Source organism: Cetorhinus maximus, chromosome 6 (assembly GCF_964194155.1).
Source record: "Cetorhinus maximus chromosome 6, sCetMax3.hap1.1, whole genome shotgun sequence".
Taxonomy (NCBI): Eukaryota; Metazoa; Chordata; class Chondrichthyes; order Lamniformes; family Cetorhinidae; genus Cetorhinus; species Cetorhinus maximus.
Genome location: NC_135884.1, coordinates 96,866,165 through 96,885,908, shown reverse-complemented (window position 1 = coordinate 96,885,908; position 19,744 = coordinate 96,866,165). Strand labels below are relative to the sequence as shown.

Below are 19,744 nucleotides of genomic sequence, written 5' to 3'. Positions count from 1 at the left end.
ATCTGAGAAAACTCTATCTAACTGCGAATACTAGACGTTGACACAGCCAGAATGGGGTGGGTTCATGCCAGATATCCAGAGGCTCTTTTTTCCCCCCCTTATTGGGCCTGTTTCTTTCCCTCTCCCAGGAGATTCAATGACTATGGGGAGGAAGGAAGTGATTAATCATAATTCTCCAGGCATCACAAGTGTGGGGCAGGCTTGATGGACCAGACTGTCTTTTCCTGCCTGTTCTTTTTGTACTTCTGCATGGATACCTGATTTACACCCAGACTGACTTTACACTGGGCTCAATTTTAACTCACTCAAAACCCATTTCCTTAAACAGTGTTAAAATTGGACCCGTTGACTTGAATGGAACCAATCCAAAATTGGGTAGGATATATCATGGGCACCCAACAGAGGGTGCTGGTGAGAAGTGACTGAAGCATTCTGGGAGAAGTCAGCGCAGTCACCACGACTCAGGAGGGAATCGAGGAGAAGGACTCTTGCACTCAACATTTGAAAAAGAGCGTGGATCTTGAAGGCAGGTCAGTTGAAAAAGAACGCGGAGATTGAAAATAAAAGGAGGGGAAGCTGAAGAGGAGCGGCCAGCCTGTGAGCGGCCAGTGGGCGAGTGGCCCAGTGAAGGAGTGGAGCTTTGAGGCTTTGGCTCGAGAGGCTTCAGCGAGCAGAGGCTGAGGACGAGCTTGCTCCCAGTGGGATAGGGCCAGGTAAAGTCCTTTAAGTAAATTAGGAGTAGGTAATGGAGGCAGCAGTTGGGGCAGTCGAGTGCTCCTAATGCAGCATGTGGGAAGTCATGGACAGCACAATTGTCCCTGATGACTACACCTGCAAAAGGTGCATCCAGCTGCAGCTCCTGAGAAGCCAAGTTAGGGTACTGGAGCTGGAGCTGGATGAACTTCGGATCATACGGGAGGCAGAGGCAGTAATAGACAGGAGTTTCAGGGAGACAGTCACCCCTAAAAGTCAGGAGGCAGGCAGCTGGGTTAATGTCAGGAGAGGGAAGGGGAATAGACAGAAAGAGCAGATCACCCCTGTGGCCATTCCCATCAACAATATGTATACCGTTTTGGATACTGTTGGTGGGGACGACCTACCAGGGACAAGTTGTAGTGGTCGTGTCTCTGGCACCGAGGCTGGACCCTCAGCTCAGAAAGGAGGGAGGGAAAAGAGGAGAGCAGTAGTGATAGGGGATTCGATAGGGGGAAAGATAGGAGGTTCTGTGGGAGAGATCGAGAATCCCGGTGGCCTGTTGCCTCCCTGGTGCCAGGTTCCGCGATATCTCGGATCGAGTTCTCAGTATTCTCAGGAGGGTGAGCAGCCAGATGTCGTGGTCCATGTAGGGACCAATGACGTGGATAGGAAGGAGGAGGAGGTCCTGCAAAGAGAGTTTAGGGAGTTAGGTGCAAAGGACCTCCAGGGTTACCATCTCAGGAGTGCTACCCATGCCACGTGCTAGTGAGGCTAGAAATAGGAGGATAATGCAGCTAAATATGTGGCTAAGGAGATGGTGCAGGAGGGAGGGCTTCATGTTTCTTGACAATTGGGCTCTGTTCCAGGGAAGGTGGGACGGTTTGCACCTGAACTGGAGGAGGACTAACATCCTTGTGGGTGGGTTTGCTAGTGCTGCTCCAGGGCATTTAAACTAGATTTGCAGGGGGAGGGGAACCAGAGTGTTAGAGCAGATAGTGAGGTGGAGGAGGATGAAGGTCAAGCGAGGAATGCATGTATAGACAGAAATCAAGGGTCCATACGTGATAGAAATGTTCTCAGGTGCATCTATTTCAATGCAAGGAGTATTGTCGGAAAGGCAGATGAGCTTAGGGCGTGGATTGGCACGTGGGATTATGACATTATTTCTATTAGTGAGACTTGGTTGCAGGTGGGGCAGGACTGGCAGCTCAATGTTCCGGGATTTCGTTGTTTCAGACGTGATAGAGGGGGAGGGATGAAAGGGGGAGGAGTGGCATTACTAGTCAGGGAAAATATCACAGCTGTGCGTAAGCAGGACAGCCCGAAGGGCTCGTCTACAGAGGCCATATGGGTGGAGCTTAGGAATGGGAAAAGTGTGACCACACTAATAGGGTTGTATTATAGACCGCCCAATAGTCAGAGAGAATTGGAGGAGCAAATCTGTAGAGAGATAGCAGACTGATGTAAGAAACAGAAAGTTGTGATAGTAGGAGATTTTAACTTTCCACATATTGACTGGGACTCCCATACTGTAAAAGGGCTGGATGGCTTGGAGTTTGTCAAATGTGTTCAGGAAAGTTTTCTAAATCAATATATAGAGGTACCAACGAGAGAGGATGCAATACTTGATCTCCTATTAGGGAACCAGACAGGTCAGGTGACAGAAGTATGTGTAGGTGAACATTTTGGGTCCAGTGACCACAATGTCATTAGTTTTAAGCTAATTATGGATAAGGATAGGTCTCGTTCTCGAGTTGAGATTCTAAATTGGAGAAAGGCCAATTTTGTGGAAATGAGAAAGGATCTAGGAAGAGTGGATTGGCATAAGTTGTTTTCTGGCAAGGATGTGTTCAGTAAGTGGAAGGCATTCAAAGGCGAAATTTTGAGAGTGCAGAGTTTGCATGTTCCTGTCAGGATTAAAGGCAAAGTTAACAGGCATAGGGAACCTTGGTTTTCAAAGGATATTGGCGATCTGGTTAAGAAGAAGAGAGAGGTGTATAGCAGGTATAGGCAACAAGAAGCAAATGAGGTACTTGTAGAGTATAGAAAATGTAAGAAAATACTAAAAAAGGAAATCAGGAAGGCAAAAAGAAGACATGAGGTTGCTTTGGCAGATAATGTGAAGGTAAACCCGAAGGGTTTCTACAAGTATATTAAGAGTAAAAGGATAGTAAGGGACACAATTGGTCCCCTTGAAGATCAGAGTGGCCGTCTATGTGTGGAACCTCACGAGATGGAGGAGATCTTAAACAGTTTTTTTGCATCAGTATTTACTCAGGAAACTGGCATAGTGTATAAGGAAGGAAGGGAAACAAGCAGTAGTTTCATGGAACATATAGAGATTAAAGAGGAGGAGGTGCTTGCTGCCTTACAGCGAATAAAGGTAGATAAATCCCCCGGGCCTGACATGATATTCCCTCAGACCTTGAGGGAGACTAGTGTAGAAATTGCAGGGGCCCAGGCAGAAATATTTAAAATGTCCTTAGCCACGGGTGAGGTGCCGGAGGATTGGAGGGTAGCTCATGTTGTTCTGTTGTTTAAAAAAGGCTCCAAAAGTAAACCAGGTAATTACAGGCCACTGAGCCTGACGTCAGTAGTAGGTAAATTATTGGAAGGTGTTCTGAGAGATCGGATATATAATTATTTGGACAGCCAAGGGCTGATTAAGGATAGTCAGCTTGGCTTTGTGCGTGGTAGGTCGTGTTTAACGAACCTTGTAGAGTTTTTCGAGGAGGTTACCAAGAAAGTAGATGAAGGAAAGGCTGTGGATGTTGTCTATATGGACTTTAGTAAGGCCTTTGACAAGGTCCCACATAGGAGGTTAGTTCAGAAGGTTCAGACACTTGGTATCCATGGAGAGATTGTAAACTGGATTCAAAATTGGCTGTGTGGGAGAAGACAGAGAGTGGTAGTGGATGATTGCTTCTCAGACTGGAGGTCTGTGACTAGTGGTGTGCCTCAGGGATCTGCACTGGGACCATTGTTGTTTGTTGTCTATATCAGTGATTTGGACGATAACGTGGTGAATTGGATCAGCAAGTTTGCTGATGACACTAAGATTGGAGGCATTGTGGACAGCGAGGAAGGCTTTCAAAGCTTGCAGAGAGATCTGGACCAACTGGAAAAATGGGCCAGAAAATGGCAGATGGAATTTAATGCAGAAAAGTGTGAGGTGTTACATTTTGGAAGGTCAAACCAAGGTAGGACATACACAGTAAATGGTAGGGCACTGAGGAGTGCGGAGGAACAAAGGGATCTGGGAGTTCAGATACATAATTCCCTGAAAGTGGCATCACAGGTAGACAAGGTTGTAAAGAAAGCTTTTGGCATACTGGCCTTCATAAATCAAAGTATTGAATATAGGAGTTGGGATGTTATGGTGAGGTCGTATAAGACATTGGTGAGGCCAACTTTGGAGTATTGTGTGCAGTTCTGGTCGCCTAACTACAGGAAGGATATCAGTAAGATTGAGAGAGTGCAGAGAAGATTTACTAGGATGTTGCCGGGTCTTAAGGAGTTGAGTTACAGGGAAAGATTAAACAGGTTAGGACTTTATTCCTTGAAGCATAGAAGAATGAGGGGAGATTTGATAGAAGTTTACAAAATTGTGAGGGGTATAGACAGAGTAAATGCGAGTAGGCTCTTTCCACTTAGATTAGGAGAAATAAACACGAGAGGACGTGGCTTTAGGGTGAAAGGGGAAAGGTTTAGGGGGAACATTAGGGGGAACTTCTTCACTCAGAGAGTGGTGAGAGTGTGGAACGAGCTACCATCTGACATGGTAATTGCGGGCTTACTCTTAAGTTTTAAGAATAAATTAGATAGATACATGGATGGGAGAGGTCTGGAGGGTTATGGAATAGGTGCAGGTCAATGGGACTAGCGGAATAATATTTCGGCACAGACTAGAAGGGCCGAATGGCCTGTTTTCTGTGCTGTAGTGTTCTATGGTTCTTAACCTGTTTCATCTCGCCCAGGTGGGTGAGGTTAAAAAAGTAGGAATTAGGTGTGCAGAATGTTCCATTTTCCAGCATTGCTCACCTCAACCCCAGTGAATTGAAATAAATAAATAAGTTTTAAAATTAAACAGCCAAATACACAGTCCATTAATGGCATTACAACATTTCAAACAGATAGGTGACAGAATAATCCATTCCTTTCGTTCAGTTCTTACTGACCCAATGTCTGCAATGTTCAAATGGGAACAGGCACACTGCACAAGATTAGCAGCATCGTCACCATATATCCACGGCTCTTCAAACCTGAAATACAAACCAAAATCAGCATTGCCGCCATCTGCAATTTAATTTAAACACCACAGATTCTAATGTGACCAAAGGGGAGGATCTTTAGCCCCCGTTAGGGTTGGAATGGAGGCAAACGGGCACAAAAAAATAAATGCCACCCGGTGGGCTGGTGGTTCACTGGCCTTCAGGTGATTGCCCTGCAGGCGGAATGGGGTGGGGAGGGACAACGTGCCCGAAGGCAGTGGGTAATCGATTGAAGTAATTAAAGACTGACTGAAGGAAGCGGAGTGGGATTTTCCAGTCAACGTTCAGGTCCCCACAGGCAGCAGGGGTCAGATTAATTACCTGGAGGCAATCTCCTGATGGCAGATCTGGGGGCCAGTGCAACAGGCAGGCTTAGGGGCCCTCCCCCACCTGAGTTCAGCCACAGGCAGCCCTATGGAAAGATACCCCACCATCTTTTTTTTTTAGTTCATTCATTCACGGGAAGTGGGTTTCGCTGGTTGGGCCAGCATTTATTGCACATCCCTAGTTGCCCTTGGGAAGGTGGTGGTAAGCTGCCCTCTTGAACCGCTGCAGTCCATGTGCTGTAGGTACACCCACAGTGCTGTTAGGAAGGGAGTTCCAGGATTTTGACCCAGCGACAGTAAAGGAACGGTGATATATCTCCAACGCAGGATGGTGAGTGACTTGGAGGGGAACTTCCAGGTGGTGGTGTTCCCACCTAGCTGCTGCCCTTGTCCTTCTAGCTGGCAGCGGTCGTGGGTTTGGAAGGTGCTGTCTAAAGAGCCTTGGTGAATTCCTGCAGTGCATCTTGTAGATGGTACACTCTGCTGCTACTGTGCGTCAGTGGTGGAGAGAGTGAATGTTTGTGCATGTGGTGCCAATCAAGCGGGCTGCTTTGTCCCGGACGGTGTCAAGCTCCTTGAGTGTTGTCGGAGCTGCACTCCTCCAGGCAAGTAACAAGTATTCCATCACACTCCTGACTTGTGCCTTGTAGATTGTGGACAGGCTTTGGGGAGTCAGGAGGTGAGTTACTCGTCACAGGATTCCTACCCTCTGACCTGCTCTGGTAGCCACAGTATTTATATGCCTAGTCCAGTTCAGTTTCTGGGCAATGGTAACCCCTAGGATGTTGATAGTGGGGGATTCAGTGATGGTAATACCATTGAACGTCAAGACGCGATGGTTAGATTCTTTCTTGTTGGAGATGGTCATTGCCTGGTACTTGTGTGGCACGAGTGTTACTTGCCACTTGTCAGCCCAAGCCTGGATATTGTCCAGGTCTTGCTGCATTTGGACATGGACTGCTATCATCTCCCCACTCCCCTGCCCCAGCTCTCAAATGTGATCCAGCTGCAAAGGTCATTTCTGAGATTTGTTATAGCCCTCCAGCTACAAGGATGACGACCTCACCCTCTGGCCACCATCTGGTTAATTCGGCAAAAAATCACATTAAGTGACAGTTTCGCACATAATTGGGACTGTTTCCCATTCGAGCCTTATGGTGAGTCCAGAAGCCCACAAGGAAATTCCTGCTCCCGAAGTCAATTTGGGATCTTGAATTGAAATTCCTTCAGTCTTTGTTGGAATTTTCAATACACCAGTATATAAAAGATGAAAAAGAACAAAAAAAGATTCCCCTGATAATTCACAAGCAGAGATTTGGAGAACAAAGTCGCAATGCCAGAAGACAGAATTGCTAAGTGGTATGCAAAGCCGGTAATAACAAAGGAAGTGCTCTTAGGGAAGGGCTAGAAAGTGGAACCATTTGGAAATAAGTAAGACTTCATCATTCCTTTCACCTAAGGCTCTTACCTGACCGTTAGTGTTTTAGGGCAATCCTTTAGTGCCATTAAGAGGCCTTTCACAGCAACAAGAGAAACTCCATTCCTCTGCAGGCTGGAAAATAAAACAAGAACATGTTCAATTCCATATTTCCCAGGAGTTGCAGAATTATCACCTGTCCAACAGCGCTGTGTGGAGACTGGCCACATTTCTGTCTCAAACAAACTATTACCTGGCTGAGATTTTGGCTTTATTTTTTAATTTGGCTGCGCAATGATTTTTTATCTGGATGTATACAATGTCACATCTTGGAAGCTGTAGAAGAGTGCACTGGCTCTTAAATTCCATGGAAATCCCTCCAGTCTCCAGCCATACTGCTGGAAACCATCAGCACCCCCAGCGGAGATAGCTGAAGATGGCCAGCTATGCTGTTTTCCTGAGGTTTCCGCCGGTCTCTCACTGATGCTACAGTGGGAGATTGGTGGTTGCCCAGCAGAATTACAAGGTCACCTTTTATTGCACTGGGCAACTTAGATCAATCTCTGATCAATACTTAAAGACATGGTGCTGACAAATTGGAGGTGCTGTTAGCAGTCTAAACCTCCGTGCTCACTATGTTGTTACTGGGCATATAATTGACAACAGGCTTTATCCGTTGAGTTGTGATTTTTCTTTTGGAGGGGGTGGAGTTAAACATATGACTGAGAGATAGTAAAGACATTGGAGGAATATATTGTTCTAGGCAGGGATCATATCCTTTTCTTTATTCGTTCATGGGATTTGGGTATCACTGGCTAGGCCAACATTTGTTGCCCAACCTAATTGCCCACCTTCTTGAACCGCTGCAGTCCATGTGGTGTAGGTACACCCACAGTGCTGTTAGGGAAGGAGTTCCAGGATTTTGACCCAGCGACAGTGAAGGAACAGCGATATATTTCCAAGTCAGGATGGCATGTGGCTTAGAGGGGAACTTCCAGGTGGTGGCGTTCCCGTGTGTCTGCTGCCCTTGTCCTTCTAGATGATAACGGTCATGGGTTTGAAAGGTGCTGTGGAAGGAGCCTTGGTGAGTTCCTGCGGTGCATCTTGTAGATGGTACACACTGCTGCCACTGTGCGTCGGTGGTGGAAGGAGTGAACATTTGTGGACGGGGTGCCATTCAAGCGGGCTGCTTTGTCCTGGATGGTGTCGAGCTTCCAGAGCGTTGTTGGAGCTGCACTCATCCAGGCAAGTGGAGAGTATTCCATCACATTCTTGACTTGTGACTTGTAGATGGTGGACAGGCTCCGGGGAGTCAGGAGGCGAGTTACTTGTCACAGGATTCCTAGCCTCTGACCTGCTCTTGTAGCCACAGTATCTATATGGCTAGCCCAGTTCAGTTTCTGGTCAATGGTAACCCCCAGGATGTTGATTTTGGGGGATTCAGCGATGGTAATGCCATTGGAGGTCGAGGGGCGATGGTTAGATTTTCTCTAGTTGGAGATGGTCATTGACTGACACTTGTGTGGCGTGAATATTACTTGCCACTTGTCAGCCCAAATCTGGATATTGTCCAGGGGCAGGATTTTACGTCCAACGGGCGGGTGTGCGCCCGACCCGATCAGGCATAAAATAGCGCACGAAGACGTCGGGAAAGTGTCCTGACATCATCGCTTACTCGTTTGACATTTCAGCCGGTGGGTGCGTGAGAGGCAGCAGCGCGCCCGCCGACAATTAAGAGGCCTATTAAGGCCATTAAAGTTTCAATTAACTGTCATTTTTCTCTGCCCATCCAACCTTACGGTTAGCGGATGGGTGAATTGGCCAAGCGGCCTTCGGAATATTTAAGAAACCTCATCCACGGGTGGGATGAGGTTTCAACATTAATTTTAAAAAAATAAAAATGTTTTGACAAAATTTTTATTATGTCTATGTTCAGGTAAGTGAGAAGTATGTGGGGACATTTTTTTCCTTTTTTCAAAAGCTTTATTTTAGATTTTAAAATTCTTCAGCTCTGAGGCAGATCCCTGTCTTCAGGGAGTTTTCAATGCGAGCTCCCCCATGCATGCACAGACTTCTGCGCTCACCCAATTCCCACCCCAACCCCAGCAGCGCTGAGCTTCTGAGTGCGCCTTTCACGCTGGCCAGCCAGCGTGAAATTGCAGTTGTGGGCCAATCGCGGGTGGTGGGCCACTCCTGGGCCCACCTGCCATGCCCATCTGGAGACCTGAAAATCCTGCCCCAGGTCTTGCTGCATTTGGACATGGACTGAGGAGTTGCGAATGGTGCGGAACATTGTGCAATCATCAGAGAACATCCCCACTTCTGACCTTATGATGGAAGAAAGGTCATCGATGAAGCAGCTGAAGATAGTTGGGCCTAGGACACTACCCTGAAGAACTCCTGCAGTGATGTCCTGGAGGTAAGATGATTAGCCACCAACAATCACAACCATCTTTCTTTGTGCTAGCTATTACTCCAATTAGTGGAGAGCTTTCCCCCTGATTCCCATTGACTCCAGTTTTGCTAGGGCTCCTTGATGCCACACTTGGTCAAATACTGCCTTGATGTCAAGGGCACTCACTGTCATTTCACCTCGGCAGTTCAGCTCTTTTGTCCATGTTTAAACCAAGGCTGAAATGAGGTCAGGAGCTGAGTGGCCCTGACAGAACCCAAACTAGGCTTCAGTGAGCATGTTATTGCTAAGCAAGTGATGCTTGATAGCACTGTTGATGACCCCTTCTGTTGATGATCACTTTACTGATGATCGAGCGTAGACTGATGCGGTGGTTATTGGTCGGGTTGGATTTGTCCTGCTTTTTGTGTACAGAACATACCTGGGCAATTTTCCACATTGCCTGGTGGGTGCCAGTGTTATAGCTGTACTGGCACAGCTTGTCTAGGGGTACAGCCTAGAAGCACAAGTCTTCAGTACTATTGCCGGAATGATGTCAGGGCCCATAGCCTTTGCAGTATCCAGTGCCTTCAGCTGTTTCTTGATATCACATGGAGTGAATCAAATTGGCTGAAGACTGGCATGTGTGATGCTGGGGACCTACGGAGGAGGTCGAGATGGATCATCCACTCGGCACTTCTGTCTGAAGATTGTGGCAAATGCTTCAGCCTTGTCTTTTGCACTGATATGCTGGGCTCCCCCAACATTAAGGATGGGGATATTTGTGGAGCCGCCTCCTCCAGTGAGTTGTTTAGTTGTCCACCACCATTCACGACTGGATGTGGCAGGACTGCAGAGCTTAGATCTGATCCGCTGGTTGTGGAATCACTTAGCTCTGTCTATCACTTGCTGCTTATGTTGTTTGCCTGCTCTCCCTCACTCCACCCCCCAGAGAGCTGCCAGCCAATTAGAGGCCAGCAACTCTGCAGTACTGTCAGCACCACTGGGAGTGGTGGGCACTGCCAGTACTGCACTGGAGGCCTACGCCAGGGAGTTATGCTGGATCCCTGGGAGAGAGATAAGTGGGGTGGGGTGGGCTGCGGTGTGGGCGGGACCACACTGGTGAAGGAGATTAATAGCAAAGGCAGAATGGTGTCTTCCAACAGAGCCCCTCCCTTCATGATGTCCTCTGTTGCCAACCCGTGCACCCCCCAACCCCCTCACCACCCCACCAAATTTAACAGGGCAGAAAGCACAGCTGAATTCTGCTCCAATTCAGAAGTGCAGGGACAAATGGAGCTTTCAAGACTGAAAGGAATAAACATTTATTAAGTGAGAATATTATAGGATATGGAGCTAAGGAGGGTAAATGGAATTAAGGTACAGGTCAGTCATTGTCCAACTGAATGTCAAGATAGGCCCAAAGGGCTGAATGATCTAATCTTGTTCAGAGTCCCTTAAGTGGCAGCTTCAAATACCTCAACAGCAATGGTGCCTGCCAAGTAAATAAAGACACCAGAGTGACAAAATGTTTCCTATCCCATTAATGAGATGTAATCAAGCTTTCAGGGTCTCCTTGCAGAGATTGTACTATACATCTGCTCGATTAGTGCTTGACTCACTTGAGCTCCTTTAAGTCTTTGAGATTGGTCACGACTTCCACCAGATTTCGCAGGCCCTCATCCCCCATCATGTTGCCGGCCAGGCTATGATAAAACATGACAGTTCACTTTGGCATTTTTAAACATTTCCTAGTGATTAACAAACTGCACTCATAACTGCTCTTCTCCAGTTACAAAGTCATTTTATAGGGATGGCAAAATCTTTACTGTAACTATGGCCTGAATCTTCTGGTCGGCGTGCGGGACACATAAAATGACGCACAGTGACATCAGGCGTGCATCCCAATGTCATCGCACGTCATTCTGATCATCAATTCGGTGGGTGTGCACTGGAGTCAGCTGCGCGCCTGCCGAACTGTCAAAGGCCCATTAAGGCCATTAATCGACTAATTGAGGAACCTTAAGGTTGGTGGGCAAGCGAAGAACCCAGGAGGCCTTTGCATTTTTCATGGAACCTCATCTACGGGTGCCATGAGGTTTCATGAGGGCTTTATTAATTTAATAAATGGTTTCATGTGAATTGATAAACACGTCCCACTTCATGTGACAATGTCACGAAGGGACATGTCTGAATAATTTTATTTTTTTATTTATCAAATTTTTATGACTTTCCTTGATCTCCCTGAGGCAGCTCTGTGCCTCGGAGATTTCTGCACTCTTTCACACGCGTGTGCAAAAGAGCACAGGCCCCGGCTCTCCCTCCCCACCCACCCCCGCCCCCGCTGTCCGCACAGGTAGCGCTGTGCGCTTCCCGGGTGCACGTCATGCTGGGTGGGCCTTACTTGGCCCGCCCACGTAAAATGGCAGTGTGCAGCTGATCGTGGGTGGCAATCGGCTGCATGCCCACCCATGCCTGCTCCCGCCCAGCCCGCCCAACGGGGAGAAAATTCTCCCCTATGTGAATTCCAAACTAAAATCCACCATTCAAATAAAATGGCATAAGCCAGCGGAAATCATCCTCACTGCACAGACTTAGGTCAGACCACATGTGGAGTACCACGCCCAGAAAGACAGTCAATTCTTGGAAGCAGCACAGGATAGAGCTGCAAGGTTAGGCCACTGAGTTACAAAGAAAGACTGGAAAATCTACAGAGGATTGCATCTACCAAGTCTACTTTGTCTTGAGCTGTTACAACATAATGCTTGAAATATGGATTTTGTCAGTTTTCCCACGTCGTTTCCAAACATCACAGAAATTTAACTTACATCCCATTTGTCTGGGTCACCAACAGGTCCCAGAGCTAAAAGTACCTGCTGTCCTGAATCACCTCTATGTTATAACCAATTGCAGTGGAAGAATTCAACTTTTGACTAAATTGTGGTCTTTTCAACATTACTATGGAGTTTAGTCTTTTCCATAAATAACATACTGGTGAACCTGTAGCCCTTTATTTATTTGTTTCACTCCTCACTGCAATAATACATAGAATAAAACAAGTTCAATGACATTTTAAAAAATTCATTCGGGGGATGTGGGTTTCGCTGGCTGTGCTAGCACTTATTGCCCATCCCTAGTTGCCCTGGAGAAGGTGGTGGTGAGCTGCCTTCTTGAACTGCTGCAGTCCATGTGCTGTAGGTACATCCACAGTGCTGTTAGGAAGGGAGTTCCAGAATTTTAACCCAGTGACAGTGAAGGAACAGCGATATATTTCCAAGTCAGGATGGTGAGTGACTTGGAGGGGAACCTCCAGGTGGTGGTGTTCCCATCTATCTGCTGCCCTTGTCCTTCTAGATGGTAGTGGTTGTGGGTTTGGAAGATGTTGTCGAAGGAGCCTTTGTGAATTCCTGCAATGCATCTTGTAGATGGTACACATTGCTGATATTGTGCATCGGTGGGAGTGAATGTTTGTGGATGTGGTGCCAATCAAGCGGACTGCTTTGTTCTACTACATAGAACTTAGAATCATGTGCAGCAGATTGGTTTGCCTCGTCATCAAGGTACCAATTGTGATATTCCAGAAAGCCAGTTGCTGAAGTATAGAACTGGGGCTAATCTTTACACACTTTTATATTTATTTATAGCTTTACAAATTACTCACATACATTTGCTAACCCAACTACCAGTTTTAATCTGTGTCTATAGATAAGGGCTCAATTGAACCCCAATTAATTTCCACCACCTGCATACAATTCAATAGATTACCTTCTCTCACTTTAAATAAAAATTAGAGCTAATATGCACAACGAAAATTTCAAAGCAAATTAAATCAAAGACCTCCATATCATGTACAAAGCATTGCCTTATGAGATGTCCCTTCAGTAGGGCTCCTAACAACTTCTTTGTACATGCAGTTTTTTTTGTAAAGCAATCAGTCAGCCGATGACTTGTATCTACCCATTTAATTTTAGAGATTTCCTTTCTCCCCAGCATTTGTTTCAAACCAGCAAGGCCATTTTGTAACCTTTCCTCACCCTCACTTTTTATAAAGTATACATTATCCCACAATGAATGATTATCTACACAACATTCAATGAAAATACCATCTGCAGTGTGCCCTTTGTACAGAATCACTCTTAAAACATTTGACAAACAGACTCCCATATCGACTGTCTCCACAAAAGCCAGTGTGTCAGCAGCAATTTTCTTAGCTTCCCAAGCTATAAAAGGACATTTCCCATTTTCATCCATGATAAATATTGAAACCAGCTGCACTACACCACGCATCAGGAAGTTTAGCATGTGAAATGAAAATGATTAGTTTCATGTTCTTTGAGTTACCTAAGAATGGGAACTTACGTATGCATTTCACCAGATATAATTAAAAAAATATATTTTACTTGCCCTTAAAAATGGGTTCATTGTTGTACTTAACTCCAATACATCAAAACTAACATCTAGCCTAGTCCGAGTGCCCAACCAGTTCAACAAACCAATCATGATTTGCAATTGCTCCGTTTCTTCTTTCGATATAACATCAACTTTCTGTGATGACTTTGTACGATTAACTGGAATTGGAGTAACGTTCTCTACATAGGATTGTTGGTTTAAAGTTATTCTAGACCTACATCGCTTAATATTTTAACCACTCTATTTAAAAGACTAACAAGCCTGACTCCCAATTTTAAACTGTACTCTAATCTCCCTCAAATTCTCAAATTCCATACTACCACGCCAAAAGAAATCATCAACATGCATCATGAAGATGTCTGCAAGTTTTCCTTTATGATACCAATAAAACATTGCAGGATCTGCTTTCAGCTGAATAGAACTTATTTTCAACAAAACAGACCTCATGAAGCATACCACAACCCGGAAGCAACATTTCAGGCTATTGACACATTTGTTTCGTTTCCACCATTTTCCTTCTGCATCTGCTGCCTTTAAAGTCACCCTGCTTTTTTGTCAATTGATCTCTCACCAGTATGTTACTTATGGAGAAGAATGGGCTGTCTAAATTACATAATAATGTTGAAAAGGCCACAATTTAATTGAAAGTTGAATTCTTTCACTGCAATTGGTTACAACATAGAGGCGGTTCAGGACAGCAGGTACTTTCAGCTCTGGGACCTGTTGGTGACCCAGACAAATGGGATGCAAGTTGCATTTCTGTGATGGTTGGAAATGACCTCGGAAAACTGACAAAATACATACTCCAAGGATTATGAGATCCTATGAATATGTGGCCAAAAGAGCTAAAAATATATATTTTCAAGGTTACTTTTCCAGCTGTGGAAGAGTCCACTCTACTACCAGTAACAGTAACCAGTAACTACCAGTCCCTTTTCAAAAACAAATAACCTCACTTCAGCCTCATGAGTCCCACCTGCATGGACTTTTTCAGTATAAATCCACCTTTGCGACAAAGTTGGTTGTCCCATATCTAGTACCTCCAAATAAACTCCAAACTCTCTCCAGCTAGATCTTTTCCTCTGTTTTGCCTCTCTTATTAGTTTATCCCCATGGTTACTGGCAGCCATCAAAAAAACACAATTGTAAAGATTTTTGCTTCCAGTTCTGTTCTGAGATTATTCTGTGGCCTTTATTTCATAGCATAATCTAATCAAGCTACAGCCTCCATTTGCACTTTTATGACTGTCGGGACTACTACTGTGAGATCGTTCTTTTGCACTATCAGATGCTCTTTCTCCAATATGTAATCATTTTCCGATGCAACAACCACTTCTGGACACACTATCAGTACTTGTGCTGCACTTTCTTACTCTCAATTCTTTCACTCCATTCTGCCAGTCCAAAGACCTCGCTTCTTGGCCACCATTATGAACATCCAAGCAACATTTAAACTTGCCAGCAGCTTTTCCTGCACCTTCCATAATTGTTGCTTCCCTCCTTTCACTCGACCCCTCTGGAATATATCACCCACTATAGGCAATTGGTCTTTGGATGTGATAGTCCTATCGTGTGTCTGGATTACTCATATTATCACCATCCAGCCCTTCATCTATGCTATGTTGTTCCTCAAGACCTTCATCACAAAACACGTGGAAAATTTGAGGTACAAGGTGTCTCGTTTACTTTTATCAGCTGCTCAGAGTCCAAGATTCAAGGCTGAATTAGACAGATTTCTGATTCATAAGAGTGTCAAGAGTTATGGAGACATGCAGAGTGGTGGCGTTAAGGCCACAATCAGTCAGCCATGACCTTAGTGAATGGCGAAGCAGACTCAAGAGGCCAACGGCCTAATCCTGCTCATATTTCTTGTGTACTTATGTAAGGTTTTAAAATTAGTTTTGATTAATTGCAATGAATGAATCTTAACAGTTTGATTGTCATGTTTGATAAGTATTGTCTTGCCATCATTACCAAACCTGGGCCTTTCCATTTCCTATGACCCTCTCTTTTATTGTATACTAAATCTCCTGAATTGAAGTCTCAGGTGGTCTAATATGATGCCTCAGTGCCCTCTGAATTTTCACCAAGACCTCAGCCTTGATGAAAGCCCATCTACATGTGTGTAAGGCATTCAAACATGCAGAAAAAATTGAACTAATTGAAGTACCTTCTAGCATAGGAGGATCATCACTCAAAACAGAAGGCAATTTGGGACTTTTCCCATAGGTCAATTCATAGCGACTATGCCCTCCAGCCATCTGGAGTGAATTCTTTATATGAACTGCCCATGCCAGGCCAGCTGTCAACTTGCAGTTTGGTTAATCAGCTAAAATTTCATGCAGCATCCCACTGCATGATTTCTTTCACAGAATCCATTGCTGAAAGGTCTTTTCACAATGGTATTCAGAACTATGATGTTCATACATCCCTGAACTTGCTACTGGAAAATTCCCCTCTACTATCAGTCAGCAACTTTGCTCATGCTCCAAGTCAAGCCCCTATTCATTTCTCCACGATCTTGCCTATAATAATCTTTTTGTCCTTACCAAGTATTGTTGCAGAAAGACTAAATCTGGGCATCAGGTTTTAAATATAGAATAAAAGTATTTTTGTCTTTGTCCCAAATCTTTAGATCCATGGCAATTACCTTGTTAAAGTTATCTGGCAATCGAAGGCTTCGAATTGGATGAGGCCGTGTCCTCTGATATTTTTTTTTAAACAAGTTTCATATTTCTCACTAATCTCTTCTATTAGTCTCATATACCCTTCATCAACCCAATCCGCATCTTTTAGCGGGATTTTTAAACGTTGACAAATAGGGTGAGCAAAAAATCTATGTAATTTTAAGACAGATTTTTTTCATCTCCTATTCTTTATGCCTGATGCCATTAATACTTGTCTAATGCTCTGAGAAACATCTGGTGTATTGTTAAGGGGATACAATAATATCATGACAGGTAAACTGCAGATCCACCAATTTTCCGAAAATAATTATCATGCTTATCACGCCTCATGCCGAGTTTCATTTGTGCATTTTTCACGGAAGGTTTATCAAAAGCACAGGCATCTCACTAAAGGCTACACCTGTACTTATAAAATGGCTTACTTCACCTAACTTATGTGGAATTACAACTTTCTTTAGTGTCTTCTATGTGTTGCCATCACCAAACCAAATCACCAAATAAGCAGTACTTTTATATTCCTTAACCTTGCATTTATATTCCTTAACCTTGCATTGATCCTCACTACTTGATGAATCATGGTAACATTTTAGCCAATCTGTTCTACATATTGTCGAAGTACAAGCACCATCTAATATTGCATAAACGGGTCCCCAACTAACACATTCATCATGGTATGAAAACTCCTTGCGACCAGTAAAATTTGTTCAGATTCTTCATATCTTCGTGATGTTCCTCAGAATTCTCTGCATCATGTTTCATTTCAAGGGTCCCACTTCCCTACTTTGGGCAGTTAATCACATGACGATACTTTGAGTCACAGTTGAAGCACCTATAAACTGTTCCTTCAGCATTTCTGGGATTTATTCACTTGTTATTGCTCTTCTAATTCTGCCTTCTGCTGTAATAGCTAGATCTGCTAGTGGTGTTTTTTGGGGAGGCAGTGGCATTGCGGCATTGTCACTGGACTGATAATCCAGAGACCCAGAATAAGGCTCTGGGCACCCGGGTTCGTATCTGCCATGGCAGATGGTGGAATTCGAATTCAATAAAAATCTGGAATTAAAAGTCTAATGATGACCATGAAACCATTGTCAATTGTTGTAAAAAACCCATCTGGTTCACTAATGCCCTTTAGGGAAAGAAATCTGCTGTCCTTACCTGGTCTGGCTGACTCTTAAATGCCCCCTGAACAAGGCATTTAACAGATCATCTTTCTTGTCAATTTAATTTAAGAATTCTAATAGAAGGTCCAAACCTTCATCACTATCCAACTGAAGGGCAGCCAGCTCACAACATTTTTTGCTGATGTTAATTCAGTAGGAAACGACAAAACAAGTCCAGGCCCTGTTTCCTCTTTGTAGGGACGTAATCCATGTTCACATACCTACTTAATTTTCCCACTGGTCATATGGTTCATACTCTAAGAACATCAGAGGGTAATCATACCCCAACAATTTACACTTGTTCTTTTCCCATTTTTCACAATAGCTTCTCAGATTGTAGTTTTCTGTCATTTTTTTTCTTTGTTTCCAACCTTCACCTTGAGGCAATCACCCTCTGCTACCATGTTCTATTCCAGAAAGCCAGTGCTGGAGGACAGAACTGGAGCCAAACTTTACACTATTTATAGAGTTACACATTACAAACATACACTTCTTAACACAACAACCACAGTTTTAGTCTGTATCTATTTATAGGAGGTTCAAATGAATCCAGAGTTAATGCCACACCCTTCATACAATTAAACACAATTAATATATATTTAACATTCATCTAGAATTAACAAATGCCTTCTAATTTATGAGCACCATTGTCCTCTGTACGAGGACACACTACTGCAATGGGTCAAATCGTGGTTTGCTGCAATGTGACAAGAGCTGCAAGGGATCAACTACAAGGCCTTCCTTGCGCACCACTGAAATAAGGCAACGTCTTAGAGGGAAACTGTACTTACTTCAGTTCTGTCAGATGGGTGCACCGTTCAATAATTGAGAAGAATTTCAACAGCTCTTCCTCTTTAAATCTGCATTCCTTCACACTGCAAACAACCCATGAAGAAGAGAAATAATACACGTCAATATTATCAAAAAGAGTTCTGTGTTCACTAGTCCCTAGGATGTGTAAAACTTAACCAAAAATTGAAAGATTACTGATTCTACGGAATATTAACTGAACAGCAAGCATCAAATTACAAAGGAAATTAAGCAGGAAAGATAGCAATCAAGAATTAACAGGAATCATGAAATAGCAGGAACTGAAAGCTGGCAAGAAAAAAAAACACCTAAGTGGGAGAACAGGAATTCACATAAAATAGGACAAAATAATTTAAACATAGGTAAATGAAGATAGTGAAGTAAATCATTTCATAACCCCAGATAAACATGATCCCTAGTTATGAAATACATTGATAGATTGGGCGCAAAATTCAGATCCATAGTGCTTTTTGTTTTGAGCACTTAGAGGTTCAAAATGGCACCCGTGGCCCAAGCGCATATGTCTGAATGCCATTTTGGTGAGGGTGCCAGCACTTATGCAGTGAGCATCCAATGGAAGTATGCAGAGCCAAACAAAACTGTCTAGCCACAAGTGTGGTTGCGGCGAAACCACTTTAGAAACATTTACTAATTTTAGTAGAAAACATCTTAATATACTCGTGCAATTCAGGTCAATGTGCATCACATGTTTACATTTGTTTAATAACATCCATCACCATAGAACCATAGAAAAGTTACAGCACAGAAGGAGGCCATTCAGCCCATCTTGTCCATGCCAGCCCGAGGACACCCAGGTGCCCTTTCTAATCCCACCTTCCGGCACCCGGCCCATAGCCCTGCAGCGTACAACACTTTAGGTGCAGATACAGTTACTTTTTAAAAGAGTTTAAAGTTTCTGCCTCTACCACCAACTTGGGCAGCGAATTCCAGACACCCACTACCCTCTGCGTAAAAAAGTTCTTCCTCATGTCCCCCCTACACCTTCTGCCACTTATCTTGAATCCATGTCCCCTAGTTCTAGAATTCTCCATCAAGGGAAACAATTTTATCCTGTCCACTCTATCTATTCCCCTCATAATTTTGTACACCTCAATCAAGTCACCTCTCAGCCTTCTTTGTTCTAAGGAAAATAACCCCAGCCCATCCAATCTCTCCTTGTAGCTACACTTTTCTAACCCTGGCAACATTCTTGTAAACCTCCTCTGCACTCTCTCCAGAGCTATTACGTCCTTCCTGTAATGTGGTGACCAGAACTGCACACAATACTCCAGTTGTGGTCTCACCAGTGTTTTATACAATTCCAACATTATATCCTTACTTTTATATTCTATACCTCTGTCAATGAAGGAGAGAATTCCATATGCTTTCTTTACAACCTTGTCTACTTGAACTGCTGCCTTCAGGGACCTGTGTACTTGTACGCTAAGATCTCTCACTTCATTTACCCCTCTTAGTATATTGCCATTTATTTTGTAATCCCTGTAACTGTTTGACCTCCCTAAATGTATGAACTCACACTTCTCTATGTGTGGCAACCAAGGAAATAAAAGG

General features: G+C 44.1%; 1 protein-coding gene across 5 annotated transcripts in view; it reads right to left on the bottom strand.

The window, feature by feature from the left end:
- The window catches only part of nlrc5 (NLR family, CARD domain containing 5), a 191,041-nt gene that overhangs the window by 48,704 nt on the left and 122,593 nt on the right, over window positions 1–19,744 (bottom strand). For all 5 annotated transcript variants that reach the window (XM_078544136.1, XM_078544137.1, XM_078544138.1 and 2 more), the window contains 4 exons: window positions 18,154–18,237; window positions 10,725–10,808; window positions 6,762–6,845; window positions 4,875–4,958 (listed from right to left, as the gene is read on the bottom strand). In XM_078544136.1, the coding sequence (XP_078400262.1) occupies window positions 4,875–4,958; window positions 6,762–6,845; window positions 10,725–10,808; window positions 18,154–18,237 (336 nt within the window). The remainder of the gene's footprint in view (window positions 1–4,874; window positions 4,959–6,761; window positions 6,846–10,724; window positions 10,809–18,153; window positions 18,238–19,744) is intronic.